The sequence below is a fragment of the Phalacrocorax carbo genome, chromosome 3 (assembly GCF_963921805.1).
Source record: "Phalacrocorax carbo chromosome 3, bPhaCar2.1, whole genome shotgun sequence".
NCBI lineage: Eukaryota > Metazoa > Chordata > Aves > Suliformes > Phalacrocoracidae > Phalacrocorax > Phalacrocorax carbo.
In genome coordinates, this window is record NC_087515.1 from 121,374,699 (window position 1) to 121,398,452 (window position 23,754).

The window sequence follows — 23,754 nt, forward strand, 5'->3', positions numbered from 1 at the left end:
ATATGACAGGACACTTGCCTTTTGTTCACACCACACACAACAGAATATGCACCTAACTGCATGATCAACCGGAGATGTTGGATCTTGAATTTTGGTTGTATGACTGGTGGACATTAAGTCATAAATTGAGGCAGGACTAGGGTTTATGAACCTGAAGTACCTTCATCAGTCTAAAAAAAAAAATATTTAGAAGAGGCCAAATCTTGACTGTTTCTTCCAGTGCCATTCAGGAGCATGACCCTGACCCTTTTTGTCATGAGGACTAATTTTTAGCTGCTCAAGAGCACACCTAGTTTAAAAGATCTAGCGAATTCCTGATATTATTTTGCTCATTATTAAAGAAAGGAAGTGGAAGAAATGGTTATTTCCAAGTCTCCTGAAGTTGTTACTTTGAAGTTAGGAGTGGATCTTTCCTACTGGAAATGAAGCACGATATCGATATAGTTTGTAGGTGGGCTAACAAGTTTTGTTTAGGATCAGAGAACTTTATTTGGCCTACCATGCATATCCTTGATAGTTTAAGCTCAAATTACACTTCAGCATGACCTGTGAATGAATGCATTTGATTCAATTTCTTCAAGCAAATTAACAACTAAATAGATACAAAATATAAAATTCACAATGGACTCCTGTTACTATGCTTTTTTTCAGCCCCTTCTTTCCTGGCTAGGCTGTTTTTGAGGCTGAAATTACCTCGTTTAAATGAATGCAGGTATCTACAATACTGCAGTCTGTAGTCTGTGCAAGCCATAGCCAACAGTATAAAAGTACTCTGTGACTTAACTCATAGTTCTGATATAAAAAACCCCGAACTTTTACCCCAAATAAAGAATAGCCTTGCACTCCTTTATTTCACCATGTCCCTTCTGAAATGTAAATATCTTAATAAAAGCTGCTGTTGTGACGATTGTGTGTACTTACATGGTTCATTTGACTACCTTTGCATCTATACTAAGTGACTTTAGATTTGGGAGTACATTCTTGTAATTGCATGCTTCTTTACCAACTGCTTCCTAAATTTATAATAATTTCATTTGCAACATATAACTGATAATTTGGAATTCAATTTTCCTTTCAAATAATCATTGTGCCATAAAGCTCTATAACCAGCACTTATATTATCTTTGATAACACAGTATAAAATAAATTATTACAGAATACTAAAGCAAAATAATTTTTTAAAGCTTTATTCCAGAGTCAGTGTAGTCAGAGTTAGAAACAATAAATGCAGTCTGCTGGTATGGGAGGTATCCTTGGAGGCTTTGTTCCCCTGGGTAACAGGAAACAAAGATTTCTGAATTTGCTTGAATATTTCACGAAGTAACTGGGAAAGCAAGCACGCAAGCTACCATATTCTCAAAGCGTTGGCACAAAAGTGTGATTTCTAAAATTCATTAGAGCCTAAAGGAAGTTTTAATCATCATTATGTATAAATGAACTAACTGTAGTAATTATGTTTACATCAGTATTGAGGCCTTTCACACCCACCACGAAGATACAGATTGCAGTCTGTGTAGCTACATCAACTGGATTTACTGAAAATTAGAATCAATCTATGGATGCTGCATGTTTTTGATAGAAGACTGTGTATGTCTATAGCTAGTCTCAACATAAGGAAATTTTTAAAATGTTCACATTGCCAACACAGTAGCCTTTTTATTCACAGCTTCTCTTTTTTTTTTTCAGGAAATATAAACTTACATGCCCTAGATTTATCCTGAAGTAGGTGTTGTTTATAAATGAACTTCAGAGGTGAACATTTTTCAGAGGTAAAAGACAGACAGCTGGCTGTATGTAGATGGGCGTTTCTTCATTTGCAGATGACTCACCAGAAAGAGACTGAAATTTTCATAATGACTTGTCATTCTCCTGTCACAATTTCAAATATATCTTTTTTCTTTTCAAAGGCAAAAGTTTATATGATTGCAGCAGGGGTCATAGGAGGTGTGTATCTTCTTGGAGTCGTCGTTCTTTTCCTTGGAGTAAAGGAAAGAGATGGTAAGATATATTTAAATATGCCTAGATTTAACAATAATTATTTCACATTCAACTCTGGAAAAGATTGTTATTTTGTGTATTCTGCTCCTCTTAGATCCTTATGCCTTAAATTCAGACAGAGTGCTTCCTTTTTGTAAGGGGCTTGGACTCACCATGAAGCATGGTCCATATGTGAAGCTTACAGCTTCATTTCTTCTCATCTCGACAGCAGTTCAGGTAACTTCAGACTCTCTAAGTCTGTGTGTTGGCTTCATTCCAGTCCCAGCATGGGAGAGTCTGCAGCAGCTAAAATGCAAATAACCTTTGGCTGGTGACTGGAGGTGGTGATCTAGGGGGTGGTGCCTTCCCCTACAAATCAGTAGGGAACCAGAGTCCTTCTTTTGGTGCCTGGGGTCCTGTGCGGCTGGAGATGGCTCTTTCAAACGAGAAGCAAAACCAAAGTCCTGACCATTTAAAGTGAGGAACTAGTCCTAGTGACCCAGATTGGGTCATTATATGTCATCCGTCTACAGCCTCCTGTGGTTTCAGTTGCTTAGAGGATGCTTTTTCTCTTCTCTCTGTTCTTCTCTATAGTGTGTGCCGCTTTAAACCATTGCCCCTTTCCTTTGCCTAGGTGGCTGTTCTCAGATAGTGGCTGAACTGCTGGTTCTTATGGAGTCTTTTGTGTTGGAAGGCATTAGGTCAGAGTAAGATGTTCAGGGGCAGGAGGTCTTACCTTTCTCAGAGCTAGATAGAGCTAATTTTCAAACGAGGACCTGCAGCTGAATGTGGCTCTTGCAAAAAGATGCAACAAGTTCTCCCCTGTAGAAAAACTTAGAGCTACTCATTAAGAAACCCTTACTCCTTGTAGTCCAACAGTCTTTTTATAGCTTGATTTTTGAGCTATGTTCAACTCAGTAAATACATTATTTTAACGTGAACCTGTACATAGCAGTTGAAGTTGGCTCTATTTTGAAAAGCAAATAATATTCACCTTTTCCTCAACAGACTCTTAGTCACATGAACCATTGATGAAGTGAATATCAGGCCAGAGGGCAAGAACAAGGCATGTAAGAGAGCAGTGCTGTATACACCAGCAGTCCTGACTGCTTAAAAGTCTGTCTGCCAAAAAAGCACTGAAGTTTCTTGTTGGCCTGGATTTGGGCACAGTTAGTAGGCTGTCCTTTACAGCATCTGCCAGTCCTTGCTGAAAGGCCCAAGGGTAAGAACCACTAGCAGAAGAACTTCTGCTTACATCTGGGAGCTGCAGGCACTGAGAGCAACGGCAGAGGCAGGGAGAAGGTGAATGATGTAAGGTCCCTTATGGCCCAGATCCTTCCAGCATCAATTCAGTCAGTAAGGATATAGCACACATCTGGTTGCTGGCAGCCAACTACTTCCCAGAGAGGGAAAAGATCTTCTGTCAGTCCATATCTCTTTCTTTTTCTATTTGTACAGACTGACAGGAAGGTGTGAGGGGAGGCAGAAGCTGGAAGCTGTATTGCTCCAGTTCAGCCAGCATGAGCAACCCTTGCTATTGTTATTCAAGGGAGGGAGACTGGCGTAGTGAAATTTAGTGAATGGATTGTGTCCAGTTTTGGGCCCTCCGGTTTAAGAAGGACGCGGAACTGCTTGAGCAAGTCCAGCGGAGAGCTACCAAGATGATGAGGGGACTGGAGCATCTCCCTTGTGAGGAAAGGCTGAGAGACTTGGGTTTGTTCATCCTGGAGAAGAGAAGACTGAGGGGGAATTTCACCAATACCTATAAATATCTAAAGGGTGGGTGTCAGGATGATGGGACTAGGCTCTTTTCAGTGGTGCCCAATGACAGGCCAAGGGGCAATGGGCAAAAGTTGGAACACAGGAGGTTCCACTTAAACATGAGGCAAAACTCCTTTCCTGTGCAGGTGCCAGAGCAGTGGCACAGGCTGCCCAGGGAGGCTGTGGGGTCCCTTCCCTGGAGACATTCAAACCCCGCCTGGACGCGTTCCTGTGCCCCCTGCTCTGGGTGTGCCTGCTCAAGCAGGGGCATTGGATGAGATGCTCTCCAGAGGTCCCTTCCAACCCACACCATTCTGTGATTCTGTGATTACCAGTGAGCAAAGGAATAAGCAGGTAATGATGCCTTGGCCATAATCCCAGAGTGTGATATTCTACACCTAAAATGAAGGCAGTATGAACTGGGATGCAAGCTAGGGAAGGCTTTGGTGGCAATAGAGAAGGGATATCACAGAATCACTTATTTGTATACAGATGATTGGCCACTTATAATCTAGAAGTGCACAAATGAGCAAGAGTTGATCATATTGCTGTAGCATGAGTATGAAATCCTCCACTGTCATTCTACTTCTGCAGAATTGCTGGAGCTCGGCTTGAACCATAATCTGGTGTTCAGAACTCCCCTGAGTTCTGCAAAAGTATGGTGGCAGTGGCTTCATCTGTCATTGTAACACAGTGCAGCTAGATCATCCCATCCAGTGAGTACTCCAACTTATGGAGATATCTGACCCAAAGCCACACCCCATAGCCAAGGTTGTATCCAAAACCAGCAGTTAGCTGCTTTACTACAGGAAGTTGACACGAGTGTAACTGCAGCTGAAGAGTTACTTGTTTTGGAGTCAGAGATTCTGGTAAAAACATTAATGGCATTGCTATGGAAAAGGAAGGGCAATGTTCTTGCAGTAGTCTGCAGCTGTGGCTGTGACTGCGACACAAGGCAATTGCAACATAGGGAATAAAGCCTTTAGACGGAATCCTCTCATAAGGCAGTTCCAGTTTTGGTCATTTTTATGCTGTATTAGGTGCATGGTTTACCTCTTGCTTGCCCCAATATTATGGGCGTGTTACTCCAGTGATAGCAAGAGGGTTGTTGCTTCTTTAAATTGTTGCAGGCAAGGGAAGAATGCGACTCCCAAATCCTACATTTAACAAATCAGTTGCCAACTATGTTTGGCTAGTACGGAGTGTGACATCATTTTTGTCTTCTTTAATTTTCCTTTCTTTTTTTTGTGGTCACCAAATGTCTTGAATTCAACAGCTGGAGCAGAGCAACTTTGTCCTATTCTGCACTCAAGCTGCTGATCTTAACAATCACTTCCAGTATTTGGTGGCGACCATCTTGGTGAGTTGCACTTCTCTCCCATATTTTTATTTGATAGCTGGTTCTCACTGGGTTTTGGCATAAAATAACAGAAGACAAGAAGAGTTTTGTGTCTAGATGGAGCTACACCATCTTTTACATTGCCTGTTTGAAATAAACTTGGTGTTCCCTACTGTATTTCTAAAAAAATAATGCTTTGGAACTTTTAATTCATTCCTTGTTTCTTTTACCTGTAAGTCGCTTTCTGCTCCTATAAAGGGCAAAAGCTGCTGCCAGAAAGGAAGTCTGGAATTTATGGTCCTTTTTCCATTTCCCCAGTCTGATATGCTCAGAATTAAACAACTTTAATTTGTGTGTTCATACATATGAGCCTTCTGGGCTAGGCAGCTTGCAAGGATAAATATTTAAAATATCTAGAGATATGAAGATTCCTCTCTAGAGCAATTGGCAGTGTGATAAAAAGATCTTTTTACAGAACCTTTTTGCTTGACATGCAGAGGTAGAATTCTGCTTAGGTGATACTTATAACTCAGGTACACACTGCTCCTGTACTGCATGATTGAAAACTGCCATCTTCATCCCTCTGACCAAAGTCCCTTCAACACAAGTAGAACATTTAATGTTGCATAATTACTGGGATGTGCATGTACTGCACTTTTGAAATATTTTGTAGAGAATTCATCTACCACATAGAATACTGGAGCAGTCTTTTGCAGGGAAACTGTTGCATGATTTCTGACCCATTTGGCATAGTGACTTTGTGGAACCTCTTAGGGAAACTTCATTTCCATTTCTTGGTCACAGCCTCCAACCCTTTCTACTCCTTTTTGATTCTCCCCTTCCCACACTATAGGACAATTCTTTTACAACCATTAAAACCAAAATGTTGGAAAGCAAGGGATTGCTGTTGGGTATCTTAAGGCTCTGCAAGTAATGGACACCAAGAAGAGAGACGAGACAGTAGGGTTGAAGTCAGTGAAGAGTGGAATGTAACTGTAACGATGCAATGACATTTGAATCTAGGTGCATTGTAAGACTGTCATTAGTAGGAATATTTTGGTACTTTGGCTATGTTGCCTGGGGTTGTTGCTGCTACCAGGTGAGTATTACAGTATATGAAATGGTAGAGTTGACTGTAAGCAACCAGTTCTCTTACAGGTTGCTCCTAAGAATAAACATGGAATATGGGATATGTACTCTAGGTATATCTTAAGATAAGTGTATCTTGCACGTCAGCTTTATTCCTGTACAATGGGGTAAAGCTTCGTTCACTTACTGTTTTTCAGGTTCAGATAATGAGGCAAAAGGCACAAAGTATGACTATTTGCAATATGTTTGAACTTTAATGACTGCGTCATGTATAGCTTTAACTGCTGTGGCTTATATTAGGAAAAGCAAATTTTAAGACACTGCCTTCTGATGTTTGACTGTGGAAAACCCCCTCATGGATAGCTTTTGTGTATAATATATAATAGTAAATTAAGAAAAAAAAAAATCACTTAAAGGAATAGGAGAAATAGGAATCTGCAAGTTCACCTTTCTTTCAGACCATAATGTTCTAGACAAAAAGTCTAGAGCTGAAGAAGAGAGTGGCAGTAAGCACAGTACAGATATGGGTTTTTTGCCAATTCTAGGCATCAGCAGCTGTGAGCGTTCCCTTCTGGCAGAAGTTTCAGCAGCGATTCGGCAAGAAGTGTGCAGCATTTGGGATTTCGGTAAGCAAATCCTTTGAGAAAAAAATATGCTTGTGCTCACTTATTTGACAACTGGAGCCACTTCAGGAGCTCTTTCAAGTGCTTATAAGCTCAAGCTACATGAAATTTGCTCAGTTCCAGAGTTTGTTTTAAACTGTTATACCAAATTTTAGATTCCGTGTTTCCAAGAGAAACTTTTGAGAAATTAATTGATGATGAAGGGAGGTCCCAGTTTATTTAAGAATCTGCACAAGCTTTGCATTTGACTGCTCTCAGAAGTGAACCCCAATGAGGTTTTCTACGTTCAGATCTGTGTTGCCTCAGGCTGACAAGTTATCTGTTGCAGAAGGCTTGTTTTGTCTTTGTATAGCGTGCTGAGTTGACCACACCTGTAATTCAGTCACGGAGGAGAAAACAGAAGTCTGTCACATCCTTCTCTAGAAACATAAGAAGGCAGGGGTGCCCCCATCCCTCTAAACGGAGATGGACAGGTATTAGTGAGGTAAAGAAGTAGGTGACCTACCTGAGAGAAGCAGGCTAGTTTAACTTTGACACAGCTCTGCAAAGCCAGCTCAACGAGCCTGCCCTCGTCTGATGGATTATTTTAAGTCCTTCACTTAGTGCAGACAGCAGCAATTTTCTGTCATCATCCTCAGTGAGTCATTGTATAGGCCTGTTCCTCCCCTTTTTTCCCCTGTTTACCTTCAATTACTTATGAAAGAGGAAAGAAAAATTGACTGCATTGTGCACAGTAAAGCATGAGGACTTGGAAAATCCAGCCAGAAGCTATATGTCAAAATCTGAACAAAGCCGAAAAGTTTAGGTCTGATGACAATCGTTGAATATAATTGAACAGTTATAATTTTTGGAATTAAAATCTGTGTGTTGGAATGACTTCCAAAGAAACAGAAGTGACTTTAAAACCCAGGTTCCAAATATGCTGAATCGTTTTGTGTTTTGAGGCAGGCATCTGGAATCCAAGTCCCATCCTCATTTCTTTTTACCACTTGAGCAAAGAGAATTAATTGCCAAAAGCAGCATTGGACCATTGACTGGACCAGGGAATGCAGATTTCCTCCTTAGGAAATCTCCTCCTCTGTCTACTTGGCTACGAAAAATGCTTTCTTCAACCAACTTGGCTTTATAAATTTAGTTTAACATGACTGGAAAGCCTATTAGCACCTCTCTAAACATGGTTTAACTTAATTTTACAGTTGAGTTGCTTGACTGTATTATGGTCTAAGTGGGGGCCGGATTGAAAAAAGCTACCTCTCTATTTCACCATGTAGACATTTCTCAAGGGACTCAGTGTGTGCTCAGTGATGAATTTTGTGTCTGGCAATGCATCACAGGGGCTTCCTATACTACCACCTTGTGTGATCTGTACAACTAATCTGTTCTCTCACTGTGAAATAAAATCTCATCATTTAAGGCTCCTATGTTTGTCACTGGGGAATGTTCTTCTGCAAGGGAAGGAGACAGGGGAGAAAACAAAGTGGTTTTTTTTTTTTCTCCAAAACCTTACTCAACTTTCAGATTGAGGATGTAATTTGAAATTCAGTTTCCTGAAAAAAATTTCACACTGCTCCAGACTAATTTTGCCTGTTAAAACGGTTCTATGTTGAAGAGACTCCTGAAAGAGGATAGAAGGCAGGGTAGGTTGATAAGCAACAGGAATCCTGGCTTCATTCCACTGATATTGCGCTCCATTTTCACTTGTTCCTCCACAAGAGATGACCAACAGCCTAAGTACTGAGTAAGTATCTAAAGTTACTAGAAGTTTAAAGCCTACACTTTCTGGAAGTACAGAGTGGACCAAAGCAGGATACTTTACAGCATTCTTCCCATGATCAGGCTGGTACGCAGGCTAGAAATTCTTTTCTACTGTTTATTTTCTTCTGCTTCCATGTGCTACATTTATTTAGATTGCCTGCTCTGCCCTCACAGGGCAAAAGTTGCACTTACAATCAGTGAGCCTCTCAGCTGGTGACTGGAGGTGAAGTTGTCATGAGAAATTTTAAGCAGCGTGGCAGCTTGTTCCTTCATGGTTTTGGCAAAGTGGAAGATTGCTCCCTCTCACAAGTCTAGCTTCCATCCTAGCAAATAATAGCTTTTGGCTCTGGGTTTTGGAGGATTTAGCAAAAATTAAAAACAAATCCAAACATGACCTCAATCTTTTCACCTCCCACACATATGCAATTGTTTATTTGCTATTTATCAGCCCTGTGCAGCATGGAGGCATGCCCTTGGATGAATCCTGGCTGTGCAGCCCCTTTTCCACTCTCCCATCCCCATTTCCACTCACATCCTAGCTCCACCTTTTTCTCATTTGCCCTTCATATTGTGCTGCTGCACAGGCCAGTACCACCTTTAGCATCCCAGTAGGGTGACCTTCCATAGCACTGTCAGGGAACGGATGGACGACACGTGATAACTGTAGGATATTGTTTATGGCTCAGAGGGCAGCAGCCCTGAGCCCTGTGACCAGGGAGCAGGGTGCCAATAACGGAGTATTTGCTTTACAAGTAGGAAAGAAGGAGATGCATTAGCTGTTTATTGCAGCAGGAACACTGCTCCCATGATTGCACTACCATTGCATGAGAAAGATTTTAGGGCATTGTTGCCTCAGTCCTGGGGGCCGTGCTTCTCTTTCAGCAGAAAATTACAGTTACAATAATTATTATTATCAATCTAGAATTTTGTTTAAGTGCTTTGGTTTCTGAGTGAGTGCCTCATGTGGAGCATAAGGCAGTCATAAAACTGCTTATATGCAACGTAAAATCTTGTATTGCTGGAGTGCTCTCTTGTGGTGAAATAACGATTTTGCCACAACATTGGTCTAATGTGAGGATTATCTGTCTGTGCTGGGAACTTGCAGTCAGGAACGGTTATTTTCTGCCTCTGTAGGTTAGAAGCAAATGCTTTAGATGGGAAATGCATTTAAAACATAACCATAATGGATTAGACTCCAGGACTCCCAGAATCACTTATCATACAGAACTGTAAATAGCAGTGCTTAGGGGAATCACTCTCTGTGAAAGCTCTTCTCATACCCCTAGCTCCCAAGCTGCAAGTATAGAGGATTGAAACACTTAATGTTAAACTAATCCCCCATCATTAAAAAGCCCTGCAGATAAGCCTCTGGTTCTGGATTCTATGTGTGCTCTGCCCATGGTTCACAGGCGTGGGAGATGGAGCATGAGATGGGTATGGCGCAGCTGGGCTGTATGCATTCAATCAGCATTTAAAATAGTGGATTTTTGATCCTGTAAGCCCATTGCTTCAAGCTGGAGTTGAGGAAATCTGGCAGTTTTAAGTACTGCCAGAAAAGAAATCCTGAGCATCCCAAATTAGTTTGGTTTTGGGGGTGGCCTTAGTGATTTGTGCAATGTCATGAGCGTATCTGGCTGTGTGGAGTGAGAGTAAACCACACTGCCTTCTTGGTTTTAGTTATTGCCTAGTACCTAGGCTGCCCCAAGAAGTATCTGGGCACAGTCTGGGAACAAGCCAACTTAAGGGCTCTTCACAAAAAGCATTTATATGGCCACACTTCATTTAGAGACTATGAATGTTTAGGAGTATGGATGTGGCCAGGGTCTGCCAGTTGGCCTCATGACTGATAAACAGGCTCTTGGGACTGTTTAATTTACTAGTGCAGTTGTAGCATTCATACTGCTGTTGGAGAAGGCACTACCATGGCTTGTGTTATTTTTCTCTGACTCTTCAGGATACATAAATATAGATTGGCTCAGGGCTCCCTGGAAATGCCATTTCACCAAAATACTGAAGTGCTAGGCATTGCTGTGCGCAAACTCTTTTGTAACACAACCTCATATTTTGAAGGGAACAATCTGTATAACATTGAGCAGTGCATACTGTAAGTTAGATGTACTGTTTTTCTTCTTCCTCAGTGGATGATTCCTTTTGCAGTCATGCTAGTGACCATTCCAAGCCTGATCCTGGCTTACATCGTGGCCTTCATCTCTGGTCTGAGCATTGCAGCATCTCTTCTGTTGCCATGGTAGGAGAATTTTTTGTTTGAGGTGGGGACGGGGTGTATGTCTACACTACATGTATGCACTACTGTATGGAATATGCCTCCAAAAGAGGCAGAATTTGGCAATAGTCACTTCTTCCAAGAATCTTTTTCTGCTTTTATAATAGAGGCTATTTGTAGTGACATGACTTTGGTTGCCCTGTTATTAACAGATTACATCTACTGTAACTGTAGCTGCTCTTTGTACGTAAAAGTATGTAGATGAATCAATAGTCTAAGTAGCTATAGAACTTGTGATAACAGTAAATCGGTTACTTAGGTTAGGTTTCTAACAGAACTACAGAAAGATGAAGTTAGATAAATCAGTTAATGCTGAGCAATTAAGAACATAGCAGAGGAAACATAAGCCAAGCTATGTATCCCTGCTTGAGCAGTCCTCTGTTATATGTCGAATAACACAAGGATATGATTTAAAGAAACTGAGAATTCAAGGTCCTTTGCTCTTGAGGACTAAAAATATGTGGGGAAAAAACTAGTCAAGGATGAGCAGGATGGGACATTTCCTGTCCAGAAAAAAATACTTATTATTCAGGTCAAATTGACCAGAAAGCAAGACCATTGCTGAGAGAGCTGGTTTGCATTACTCATTTGTACAATGCTCTGAAAACTCCAAGAGATCATGGAAACATAGTTTGAAATAAGCTTTCAGACTACATAAGCTTTTCTGAACAGAGTGAGAATGCCTTTTTTCCAACAGTAAATCATGATACATATTAGAAAGAAAATGTCAATTCACAGTTGACATTTGAGCAGCTTCCACTCTGATTCCCCACGATCGATTCCAGTCTCTTTGAAGTAGAGAGTGAATAGGCCTCATTGGTTTCTGAAAATTTTGTTAGCTTGTTAAGAGAGTTATTTCAGAGTGAAACTATTCAGATTTTCAGAGTCCCTTGAAATCTTAAGAAATGTGCCTTTTTGTTGTTCTTTTTCTAATATCACAACTTCTGATTGGAATGACAGTCAGCCTAAAGAATTCTGTCACCTCCCAGCAAGTGTCTGATAGTTTTTCAGTGGTTTTCTACTTTGCAATATGTGGCCATGCATGTCTTACACAGATGTTTGCCCTCCTGTCCAGCAGTAGGACTCTGAACTGGATTCTTTCATGTGCATGACTGCATCGATCAGACCTTAAAATAGGAGGAGGGGTGTACTCTTTCAGTAAGTCTGGATTTTCAGAAGAGATTTTGGCTTGAGTTTTTCTTTTATTCTGCTCATCTCTAGGTCAATGCTGCCTGATGTTGTTGATAACTTTCGCCTGCAGAATCCTCATGGAAAAGGATATGAAACCATTTTCTATTCTTCTTATGTTTTCTTTACCAAAATGTCAGCAGGAATTGGCTTAGGAATTTCTGCAGCAGGACTGGAGTAAGTAACACTGTGTTTCCACTTAGTGGATCTACTCTGAAAGCATTCTGTGGTTACTCTGCCTTTACCCTGTGGAGTTACTTGCCTTTTTGCCCTGAGCCTGAAAGTGCCAGCAGCTGCAGATGGCTGACCACTAAAGATGGGATTGTTATCATCTCAGCCAGGCCACTGAGCATTAAGTTGCCTACCCTAACATATTTCAGCTCAAAGACCTGACTTCCCTTTAGATTTTCCTCTTTCCACATTCCTCATGTAAATTTTAGTGGCTTTTATGAATAGAGAGCTAAACATGTGTCGTGGTTCAGCCTCAGTTGGCAACTGAACACCGCGCAGCCGCTCGCTCACTCCCCCCACCCCTGTGGGACAGGGGAGAGAATCAGAAGAGCAGAAGAACTTGTGGGTTGAGATAAGCACAGTTTAATAATTACAATAAAAATAATAATTATAATAATAACGATTATGTTAATAATAACAATAATGATAATATAATAAAATGGAAAAGGGAAAAAAAAAAGGAAAAGGAAAAAAAAAGCCAGAAACAATACAACTGCTCGCCACCTGCTGACCAATGCTGCCCATCCCCGAGCCGCACCTGCTTCCCTTCTCTGCCTGGCAGCCCCTCCCAGTTAACATACTGGGCATGACGTTACATGACATGGAATATCCCTTTGGCCAGTTTGAATCCACTCTCTCTTAGCTGTGCCCCCTCCCCTCCCGGCTCCTTGTGCACCCGCAGAGCATGGGGAGCTGGAAAAGTCTTTGACTAGTACAAGCACTGCCCAGCAACAATGAAAACATCTGTGTGTTATCCACATTGTTTTCATACTAAGCCCACAGCACAGCACTATGCCAGCTGCCGTGAACAAAATTAACTCTATCCCAGCTAAAACCATGACAACATGAAAGCTCAGCAGATGAAGGTCCCCCAAAAGTGATACAGCTGCTTTGTGCAATCCCTGTTGCATCTGGGTTGGACTCTGTATAAGAACTTGTAAGTCTTTAGATGGGTTGGAGTGCTTTCAGAGGTGCCTAGTGGCCTGTTCCTCATAGGAGGACCATTGATTCCTGCATGGTTTTAGGGAACTAAATGCTGATCACAGTTGGGAACAGGGTCTTTCTCGCAGCTATGCTCATCACCTAGACCATGTCAGTTTGGAAAAAGCTTTGTGTTCTCCTTCCACTTTTGCCTTGTCTGTTCTGACTAGTCAGACTGAGGATGTGGTCAGCCATCTCCTGCCCTGCTTTTGGGCCTGACCTAGCAGAAAGGGCCTTTGCCTGTAGCTGCTACAGTACACAAGCATGCAACAAGCACTCAGAAGGTAACTTGTCTGAAATACTATCTAGCCATTGGCTCCAAATTAGGTTTTGGTAACCAAAATGTTTTGCTTCAGGGCCTTCATCTGAAACTGCTAAATAACAGGCAGTGCTTCGCTGAACATTTTGGGCTTGGAATTTTAGATACTTACTGCTAACACCCTCAAAAAAGTCGCTGTTCACCAATTAGCCCTTTTTCAATTGTATTCCAGTTAGCTCCCAAGAGTTTGCCTGCAAGGCAGATGTTTGTGGGAGAACACAGAAGACACAGTGATGCCAAATGAGCTGTAGCTTTCATAGGTACAGGTTCAGAGGAAGATAAATTCATTCCAGAAATTGGGAATGGGAATGCAGTTGTGGGACTGCATGGAAGCCCAAATCAATGAACTGTAAGTGTGTATCTTACTCTAAGCACTTGAGTAAATTTGTCTATCTTGAGAAGAGTGCTTAAGTGTGTGTTTAAATTGAAGTTAATTATTGCTGTTGAAATTGGTCAGATGACTTGAATACTTTTAAAGCGGAGCCTAAATACTTTGCTGAATATTAATAGGAAACACATAACAGATCAATTTCCTTAGATGGGATTCTATGCTCCTCTTGGTAGTTAAATGTCATATAATAATAATGAGAAAATTCAGAGGTAATACAGTTATCTGAAATTGAGCACAAAATGAGATTTGAAAAACAAGATTTGAAACATGTAACGAGGGGAAGGAAAAAAGATACGGGTAGGAAAAATGGGAGAAAAGTCTCGAAGAGTGTTGGTGGAAAAAGGGGAGCCTTCAGATGAACAACTGCCTTTTAGCTTTGGACATGCACACACCACTGTTATTTCCATTTGTTTAGGTTTACTGGATACAAACCAGGGATATGCAGACAACCCAGCGATGTGATCCTTGCACTGAAAATCCTCATTGGAGTGGTCCCTGCTATCCTCATCCTTGTAGGTTTAATTATACTTCTCTTCTACCCAATCACTGAAGAAAGTCGGGAAGAAACAACGCGTGCGCTTGAAATGTTACGGTAAGTTTGAACTTGCAGCAAACAGCAGTAACATCACCGCAGCAACTCTTAGTGATACTGGGCAAAAAATTATTAGCTACCAATGCACACCTCTATATTCCTTACCACAAAACAAAACAACACTCTATTAGTTGAATTATTAACTGAATGGTACCATTACATGCTCCAGTATCTTATTTTTGCAGTGCAGTACTACCTGCTTAGAGGACCATTTATCAGATATATCAGCTGCTATATTTTACTTTTTTGCTGGGATGGCGCACAAAGCACTATTGCGGTACAGTGTTTCAAGCCTGAAATGAAGAATATTCTACATAGATTAGATTTCTGGAGAGAATGTGAATAGTTACAATTTACTTGTATATAGAAGAGAATGGGATTCTTGACTGCATTCTTGGTGTTTATGGCATATAAGAAACATCCAAAACATTTAGAGACGTAGGCAGGAGAGATCGTGGGAGAAAAAGAAAGGACAGCTTTGAGCTGTTCTTTCCCCTTTTTTTACCCTATCATTCTCCCTTCCTCCGTTTTCCTCCCTCTCCAAAGAAAATCGTGCCTAGCTCAAAATCATCCACCCCTGTCAAATGGAGCCTTGGTATTCTGAGGACATACATAAGAACAGTCTATCCTGGCAGACTGATTAATTAATTATCAAAACATGTTGTTATTCTGTCTTGTTTTTATTATCCCAAGTTACTGGAGTTGGAAACTGATTTCTGTGCTAAGGGATCAGTTCCAGTGCCTAAGCATGGGCATCTGGGACCAATTCGCTGCCCTAAGGTACGTAAGATACCTGCATGGGGTTGGCAGATACGACACAGGCCTCTTGTGCACCAGCTGCTTTCTTGAGTCGCAGCTTCAGACCAGAGGGGACAGGCTGAACGATCTAAAACGCTCCCTCTGTTTAGGTACTTTAATCGCCACCCATAACAATCACACCTTGCTGGTCATTCTCAGTTGTTTGAGATTACCGAACTGTAGCTTGATTAGTTAGCAATAAAAGCCAGAAGTCTGTTCACGTATCACTTGTTCTGCTTTTAACAGAAGGAGCCATCAAAGCACAGAGAACCTGGATGACCACACAGTGGACACCTCAGTCTGAAAGCTCTGAATACAATGGTTTTCCAAATACAGTCTCACATCCCACGCACAAACTCTGTGAGAGTCGTCCAGGTCATTTCTCTGCTCACATTTTGTCAAAAAGGATAAAGGATGATTCTGACACAGTCAGTAATGAAATCAAGAGAGGACACCACCGTGCAAAATAGATACCTAACTCCACGCACTGTGCTAAAAAAGAAATTGCAAATGTTCAGGAATGTAAGCTGTTGAAGGTTTGGTGGGGTTTTGTTTGTTTTTCGATGATTAACAGAAAGCTGCGAGCTCATTGCAACAGGAGATTCTATGGACTTGCAAGTCAAGGCAAAAAAGGGTAAATGTGATGCACCACTCAAATTTTAACTCGTGGTATATTTCACCCGTAGAGGTTGAGTGGGTTTTGAAGAAAATCTCTAGCTATAAATTACACACCGGTGTGTTTGGAAAGCACTTGGGAATCCTGAAGTACGCTATATAAAGTTAGGATTCACTTTGTTTTGAAATGAAGCAAATCACTGATGCAGACATGTTTTGAGGATTTTCTCACGAGGAGTTTTTCTGAAAGAGATTTTGATGTAATTTAACTTCATAGATTTTGTATGAAACAGAACCTTACATTTCCCATCACTGGAGTTCCTTGCTTATGACACCTGTAAAGTGATCTTTGTCAGAGAACGAGTCCTTAACATTTTCAGAAACAACATCTCCACTCAGGATACCCCAAATCAGTAGCCCCTTCCAAAAATTAGACCATGCCATTCAAATTTCTGTAATTTTTGGCCTTTAAGCAATTGTGATGCTCACCCAATTGTCATGTGGTGTAGGCGCTCTGCCTCAAAACACACCATGGCATGGCTGTTAATCTCAGCTTGCATGCAGTGGTTTATAATAAGGAGGCTACACCTGACTTTTAAATGGTGATTTTTTTCGGTCAGGGATGTCATCATGTTTAGATACTTTAACTGAAACCTTATTTCTACTGTAGATTCACACCGTGGAACACATTTTGTAGACGAAAGACATGCCTAACCTCAGGCACTTTCTGGAGCACTTAAGTTCAGTCCTGGCCATTCTGGGCTGCTTCTGTAGCCAGTGGAGATACAGAGACCTCCAGAGGCTGACTCGAAGCTTAAGCTAAGATGACTGGACTCTGAAAACATATCTGAATCAGGAGGGGAGAGTGATGAATCCAAGAGCTGAAGGTTTGGTCACCTTGAAAAAAATGAGCACAATGCAAGACAAGACACAAATTTACAGCCCACTGGCTTCACTGTATGAATATGTGGGACGGTGCCTTTGTTTTGTACTAGAAGTGCCTTTGGACGACTGGCTTGCCGCTGTTTGGGAGCACTTGCAGTAGGTGTCACTGGAGGCAGTGACCACAAGTAATTTGCTCAGGGCCATCTGGGAAGTGACGCACACTGGAAACTGGGAAAGCTTTTCCTGAAAGACACTGCGGCGTAAAATCTGTGCATCCACTGAGTGTCTTGTTAAGTTTAATACTGAAACCCTTTCACAATAAGTTTGAAGTCAATGGCTTAATGAACTGTCCTAATTCAGCAAAACACTTAATCGTGAGTGTGCTTTTAAGGATATATTTTGAGTGTGCGTGGGTAAGAGTTAACTACGTTTAAGACTTCCATTGAATTGACATCTAAGGCTGGGTTTTTTTTGTTTTGGTTCTTGGACAAATCCAGATTTGTATGCCTGGGGCATATGCATTTGCAACAATAACAACCATAAGCCTGTTTATACTTGAGTCTGCTGGAATGTGAAATAGCAGATTTACTGCACTCTGAAGTAGGTAAGTTATGTAGTAATATCGTATAGCTCCAAAACATCATAGAAAACAGTTTTGGAGGGTTGATTTATTCTGTAATATTTGTGTATTTCTGAATAGTCTTCTTTAAAAACAACCAGAAGTCCCAGTAAAGGCTGTTAATGTTTTTTAATGGGTTGTTTTCAGCTGCTATAAATCTGTAGCTATGAGGCAGTGGTTCCATGTCAGTTTACGTAAGCCGAATACTCAGCCCAGTGATAAAAGGGTTGCAGAAACTGCTGGCTCTGGTTGATTGGAGTAATTTGAATATGGCTTAAGATATTATTTCTAGACTAGTTGTGGAGTTGCCTCTAAATTGCACAACACCCAATCTGAATTCAGTCTCCTGCAAGGTAAACTTAGGTGACTGTAAGCTGTTTTCCTCTTCTCCAAAGAGACAATGTGATATTTATCTAGCAGATGTACTCAGTCCTCACTTTGCATATGGTACCAGTAATGGGAGCTGCCAAAATAAAATAGAAAGCTTCCATAGATGAAAGGTGCAGGGTATCTTTATATTTTGAAAATCTATTTTATTTGATTACCAGAGTTGTACTTTTATAAAGAAAATAAATGTATTTTTGTAAGTAAAAAGAATGGAAGCTTAAGTGCAGGGTAAGATTTTTTTTAATTTTCTGGTTTTTTAGGGCTCAGTGTTGTGCTGTAAAATGAAAGAACTTTGTATGTCTCCTTGTCAGTTTGAAATGATGCCTTATGTCTGTTTGGAACACGTGACTGAAAGAAGCAGATTCTTATATTGACAAATGTTCAGATTAAACGCTAATCTAATGTAAACCTCCTGCCTTGCACTGATTGGCAGTAACAAGGGCCAGGTTCAATCCCCAGCGGCTCTCACTCAAGTAATACCCAAATACAGTTGTAAGAATATGGGAGATAGGATTAAACCAGCTGGGTGCCTAATGGGCAGCGCTTCCCCGCCTGCACGGTTCCAGCAAATGGATTTACAGAAACTGAGGAAGAACAGAAAAGGACAACGGAGTTCAGTGTCACCAGGCAGTCCCCATAAGGCAAACCATGACCGCTCCGTGCCCTTGCTGAAGCATAGTGATGGCAGCCCAGATCTTCTGTACTGGGCTCACTGCTGGTAGAGTCAGTAGCTGAGCTACTAGTCATCTCTTCCAGTGTCATCCACCTCGTAGCTTCTGCCTAAAAATAATGTTGAAACCTGCCAAGGTTATACCGCCTTCCTGAGCGTTACTGCTGGTGGTCAGTCTCACCGCAGGTCACAGCTCACCGCGTAGGCGAGCTGCCGCTCCCCAGCAGGCACTGAGGGAGGGAGCGAGGGGGTTGCTGTTAGCCACTGCCACCAGCCGTGTCTCCTGCTAACCGTGTCCTCCCGCTCTGCTGCACCCTGTCTGCCCCTGAGCCTGCTGACCTGCCGCGGCTTAGGTGGATTAGATCACTTGTGCTGAGTCCCCCACTTTAGTAGGTGAATACCACTTCAGACATCTGTCCCTGGGGACTCCCTGAAGGATGGGACCTTCTATGTCAGGTCACTGGTCTTTCAGGAAGGGCTCTGTAGATTTGAGTACCAATTCCTTAAGTCACTCCTGCACTTTTTAAGAATCGCTGCTAGATTCAGTCCCTGCTACATCCTCTTGTCTCTATTCACTTTCTGCATTCCAAGTAAAACAGTTGAAGTGGACAATGTTTTAAAACCAGACCCTGCTTTTTTGGGTTCATTGTCTGTTTCCAAATATCACTTGTTCATAGAATCATCGAATTATTAAGGTTGGAAAAGACCTCTAGGATCATCAAGTCCAACCATTAACCCAACACCCCCAGGCCTCCTAAACCATACCCTGAAAGTGCCACATCTACGTGTTTTTTGAACACCTCCAGGGATGGTGACTCCACCACCTCTCTGGGCAGCCTGTTCCAGTGCCTGACCGCTCTGTCAGTAAAGATATTTTTCCTAAAATCTTGTTTTATGCTATCTATCTTCATCTCCTTTTCTACTTGCCTTTCTGGGCTGTAGGTAGAAAACACAAAATTAAATCAATCTTGAGAGGAGGAGTTTCCTTAAAGGGAAACTCGGGTCCTTTAAGACCTGGTATTTGTTGTCCAGCTCTTTGCAGATGAGGAAAAGAAGGCAAGTTAGTTCAAAGTCTCATGCAGTAGGGTACAGCCAGTAGCAGTCTAGTGTATAGCGGTCAATCACATTCCTCACATGTATTTCATATCATAGTTATGTAAAAATCAGTTTCAAAGTGTTGCAATGGAGTCTTTCCCTTCAGGAAACTGCTAGACTGACTGACGGAAAGGTCAGTTGGTTTCATACAACTGGCAGGCAAAGGAGGGAGTTTCATTTTCCTGCAATTTTTGAGACCACAAGTTCCTCTTGTGAGGAGGAATTCAAGCTCAAGCTGAGTTGAGCACAAGTTCAAGTGCTCAGCTCGAGTCAGCACAAGTGAGCTCAAGTGCCACACTGAATGCTTTTTTTTTACCTTAACTCCCTGCAAGACCACGGTTCAGGTACCTAGCAAGAGTGTTGAGTATTATGGTTACAAAAATGTGTATATATTATAGGCTTAAAGTATGAAATCAGATAGCTTTCACATCATTAAGCACCAAATCTGCTGCATGAAATAGATGCTAACTCACTTGGGAAGCTTCATTCAAAAGACAAAGCAGCAGCATGTGTCTCCGTCCCTGAGGCAGAGGACAGGACTTTTTTCTGCGTTGCACCTGAGAATTTACAGTCCCTGAAGACAAACTGGCACAACACAGGCCTGAACAAACAACAGAGGGAGAATTGTCCTAGAGCCGTGGCACCCTGCAGAAAAGTTGGGTCCTCAGTATCATTTCAGAGATGTTTAGGGACCAGAAATAAATCTTACTTCCTAATCTATTTCTTGTCCCAAATGATGTTAGACAAGACTATGAATTTCACCTGTGCCCTTCAGCTTTCTGTCTTCATTTTTGCTGTACTCTGCAGTAGATGGTCGAGGAAGGGTTCCTCAGGCCCTGACGGTCACTTGCTCAGCTTCACCAATGAACGTATGCTTCAGAGACCCAGCACCCATCCCCTGCCAGGATCAAAAGGACTTCCTTCGCACCTTAGTATTCTCCATCATGGACTTCCATCTCTGTTTTGCCTAGAGGACGTTTTCACCTCCCCAGGGCCAACTCAGGCCACCAGCTTGTCATTGTGGTGATGGAACCAGGTTTACAATGGCTGAGAATTTTCTGTCTGAATTGGCTGCAGCCCATGAGGAAGTATTTCCCTTATGTTTCCAAAACCCATTCACCCTTTGGTCACCTTCAAAGTCAAAATGTGAGAGGGATCTGCACATTTGCCCCATCCAGCAGCTTCAGCAACTCTGCCAGTGCCAGCCACGTCAGATTGGGAGTCTCGGTGCACAGATGTACCTGCTGGCATCAGTGTGGGATGAATGCAAAACTGTTGCCACCTCCAGACTCCTGGCAAAGCCTCAGATGTGCTGAGCTGGCCAGGCCAAGAGGATGGGCAACTCCAGGATTCCCAAGTAACTTGTAGGGGTGAAAGAAGAACCATAAGAGAAGAAAGCTCCCTAAAATCCCCCTGCAACCCTCTCCTAAGGGCTCTTGGATTGGCATCAGTGACCAACCAGGTGGAAAGATGTTGAATGCGGAGACCCAAATGCGACAATCAGAGCGGAGGAGACTCAGAGAATCAATTAACACTTTCTGGTTACCAGATATTCGTGTGCTGATTCCCTGCCTGAGCCCATGTTCATACAAAAGTAGATCAACAGAAATCAGCAACTTGACCCAAAGAGATGATCAGAGACTGCAGCAAACAGGGCGCAATTTCAGTGCTGGAGGATTCCCAGGAACTGCACAGTCAGCAGCAGCAATGCTATAAAAGCTAAGAAAGATATATCTTAATTATTCCTCTATGCAACTGAAATAACAAGGAGCTTGATAGAGGGCACAGTTAGGAAACATGCTGGGATGTCAGCCTTCACTGTGTCATGGCACAGAAGGGAATGTGTTTTGGTCCTGGCGCCGTGAGGACTGATTGCAGGCTTGGCATCTGCGGACAGTAACGAGCCAATTAGGAAGTGCCTGATAGACCCGCTCTAAATGGGGAGAAATGACCTCTTGAGTAGAAATAAGCAATTCTCTTAATGTAAGGATTTAATTCTTCTGCGATTCCTAGGGTTATATTTCAAATGCAGTATTTGTCCGCATGCACATAACATGCCAAGAAGAACTAATGTAATCCCTTGACCAAACTATTTAAACAGCTTTTCGTGGGTTGCTTGCACTTGCTGTCTGCTCTGTGCAGTGCGCGTGTGCGTGTAGCTCCTGGCCCTCACCTGGGGAGCTCGAAGAGCCCTACAGAGCTGTCTGCTGCAACCTGAGACGGAGCACACTTCTGGTGGGAGGCGCTGTCTTTCGTCGGTCTAGAAATAATACAAATAGATAATAATTTAAAAAATAAGCAGCTAATTTTGATACACTGTTTTGCTGCATAATGAAATTGTAGAAGCAGCATTTGAGGCACGTGCAGCTCAAGGCACCCTTGCGGGGTGAACGGGCCCGTGCAGGCGGCAGAGGTTTCCTGTAGAGCCAAGAGCACTCAGCCCTAACCCTCTCCTCCCGCGGGTGAGTGGGATGGTGAAACCAGGAACTGGCATGAAAAGAGGTCGTTGGGCAGCCGAGAAGAACCATGGCCCAGCGCCAGCATCCAGCCAGCTTTGAACACGCACCCAGTGCTGAGGCTCTGAATTCACTGGCTTTCTGGTAAGAGTAACGGCGATCGTGCCCCACCTCCTGATTAAACAGTGACAATTACTGGGAGCAGATCTTGTTCTGTGCAGGATGAAACCCACAATCACTAAATTATTTTACCTGGTTTCCTCCACCCCCGTTAACTTCTAGGTGCACCATACAACACAGAGTGCTCTTTGCAGCTTTTGCTGATGTTGTATCTTTAATATTGTATTTTGTGGACAGATGATTTTTTGACAGTGGCTAAATTTTCAAACAGGCAATAAAAAAAAGATTATATTAGTTCTGAGACAGCAGCTCCAATTCTATAATCTCGCCACTTGATTCCTTCTCACGCACTAAGTGACACTGTGAAAGCCTGATAAACTGCTTAATGTTATCATGCTTTAATTTTATGGGTAGCGATCTGGGATGAATGTCTTTTCTTCAGTGCTGCAGTCCATGCTACATAAACTTGTGCTGCTTTCTAGATTTCACCTTTGCATTTTCCCTCCCTTGCTACAAAAGCCCATAGAACATTTTTGTTGCTCAACCTTTAAATTGGATGTTCTCAAGGCGACGGGTTGCTGGACTTCTCTTCTGCCCATTCAGCACGTATTAGCTATGAAAATTAAAACAGATGTATTTAAGGCAATGGCATTAACAGTATTGTTTCAAAGGTAATAGAGAAACATTTCAATAAGAAGACAAGAGATGCTTAGAAATATTAACTAGCAAATGTCTGGTTATTCAAATGTAAGTACAGTCATCATATGCCTATAGCGATGTGCTGGGATGGAGTTCGTTTTCTTCACAGCAGCCTGCACAGTGCTTTGGGTCTGGGGCCAGAACAGCGTTGGTAACACACCGACGTTTTGGCTGTTGCTGAGCAGTGCTTGCCAAGTACCAAGGCCTTCTTGTCCCTGCCCTGTCCCACCAGCGAGGAGGCTGGGGGTGCACAAGAAGCGGGGAGGGGACACAGCCAGGACAGTTGACCCCAGCTGGCCCAAGGGATATCCCACACCGTATGATGTCGTGCTCAGCAATAAACATTGTGAGAAAGGAGAGAAGCGAGGATGTTCAGAGTTATGGCAGTTTTTTTCCCCAAGTAACTGTTATACGTGATGAAGCCTCGCTTTCCCACAAGCTGCTCATCATCTGCCTGCCAATGGGACAGACTGAATAAACTCCTTATTTTGCTTCACTTGCACACAGAGCTTTTGTTTTATCTATGAAACTGTCTTTATCTCAACCCATCAGCTGTTCTCGCCTTTGCCCTTCCCATTCTCTCCCCGGCCCTGTACAGGGAAGCGAACAAGCGGCTGGGTGGGTGCTCAGCTGCCAGCTGCACTCAACCCACCACGAATGACAACACACACAACGGCCGCTTCCCCAACCCCAAGCACAGAGCGCCGTTATTGGTGGGCACAGGAGGGGAAAAGGGTCCTGCTTCTACATACTACTGATATTCCACATGATCATACTTTGTCCCAAACCCCATATGCCTAAACCAGTGCATACACCCCTAGTAACACCAGTGCACAACCACAGGCGCTTCCGCAGGCACTGCTTCTAAATAACAAGAGTG

At 42.4% G+C, this 23,754-nt stretch overlaps 1 protein-coding gene across 3 annotated transcripts in view; it reads left to right on the top strand.

Moving 5' to 3' along the window:
* MFSD2B (MFSD2 lysolipid transporter B, sphingolipid) overlaps positions 1 to 23,376 on the top strand; it is a 47,275-nt gene extending 23,899 nt beyond the window's left edge. For 2 of the 3 annotated variants that reach the window (XM_064448141.1, XM_064448142.1), the window contains exons 7-14: positions 1,908 to 1,998; positions 2,093 to 2,214; positions 5,015 to 5,098; positions 6,712 to 6,792; positions 10,683 to 10,792; positions 12,050 to 12,193; positions 14,354 to 14,530; positions 15,575 to 23,376. In XM_064448141.1, coding sequence (XP_064304211.1) covers positions 1,908 to 1,998; positions 2,093 to 2,214; positions 5,015 to 5,098; positions 6,712 to 6,792; positions 10,683 to 10,792; positions 12,050 to 12,193; positions 14,354 to 14,530; positions 15,575 to 15,632 — 867 coding nt within the window. In that variant the 3' untranslated portion in view covers positions 15,633 to 23,376. The remainder of the gene's footprint in view (positions 1 to 1,907; positions 1,999 to 2,092; positions 2,215 to 5,014; positions 5,099 to 6,711; positions 6,793 to 10,682; positions 10,793 to 12,049; positions 12,194 to 14,353; positions 14,531 to 15,574) is intronic. The other variant, XR_010372379.1, reaches the window with a different exon arrangement.
* The last annotated feature ends 378 nt before the right edge of the window (positions 23,377 to 23,754 follow it).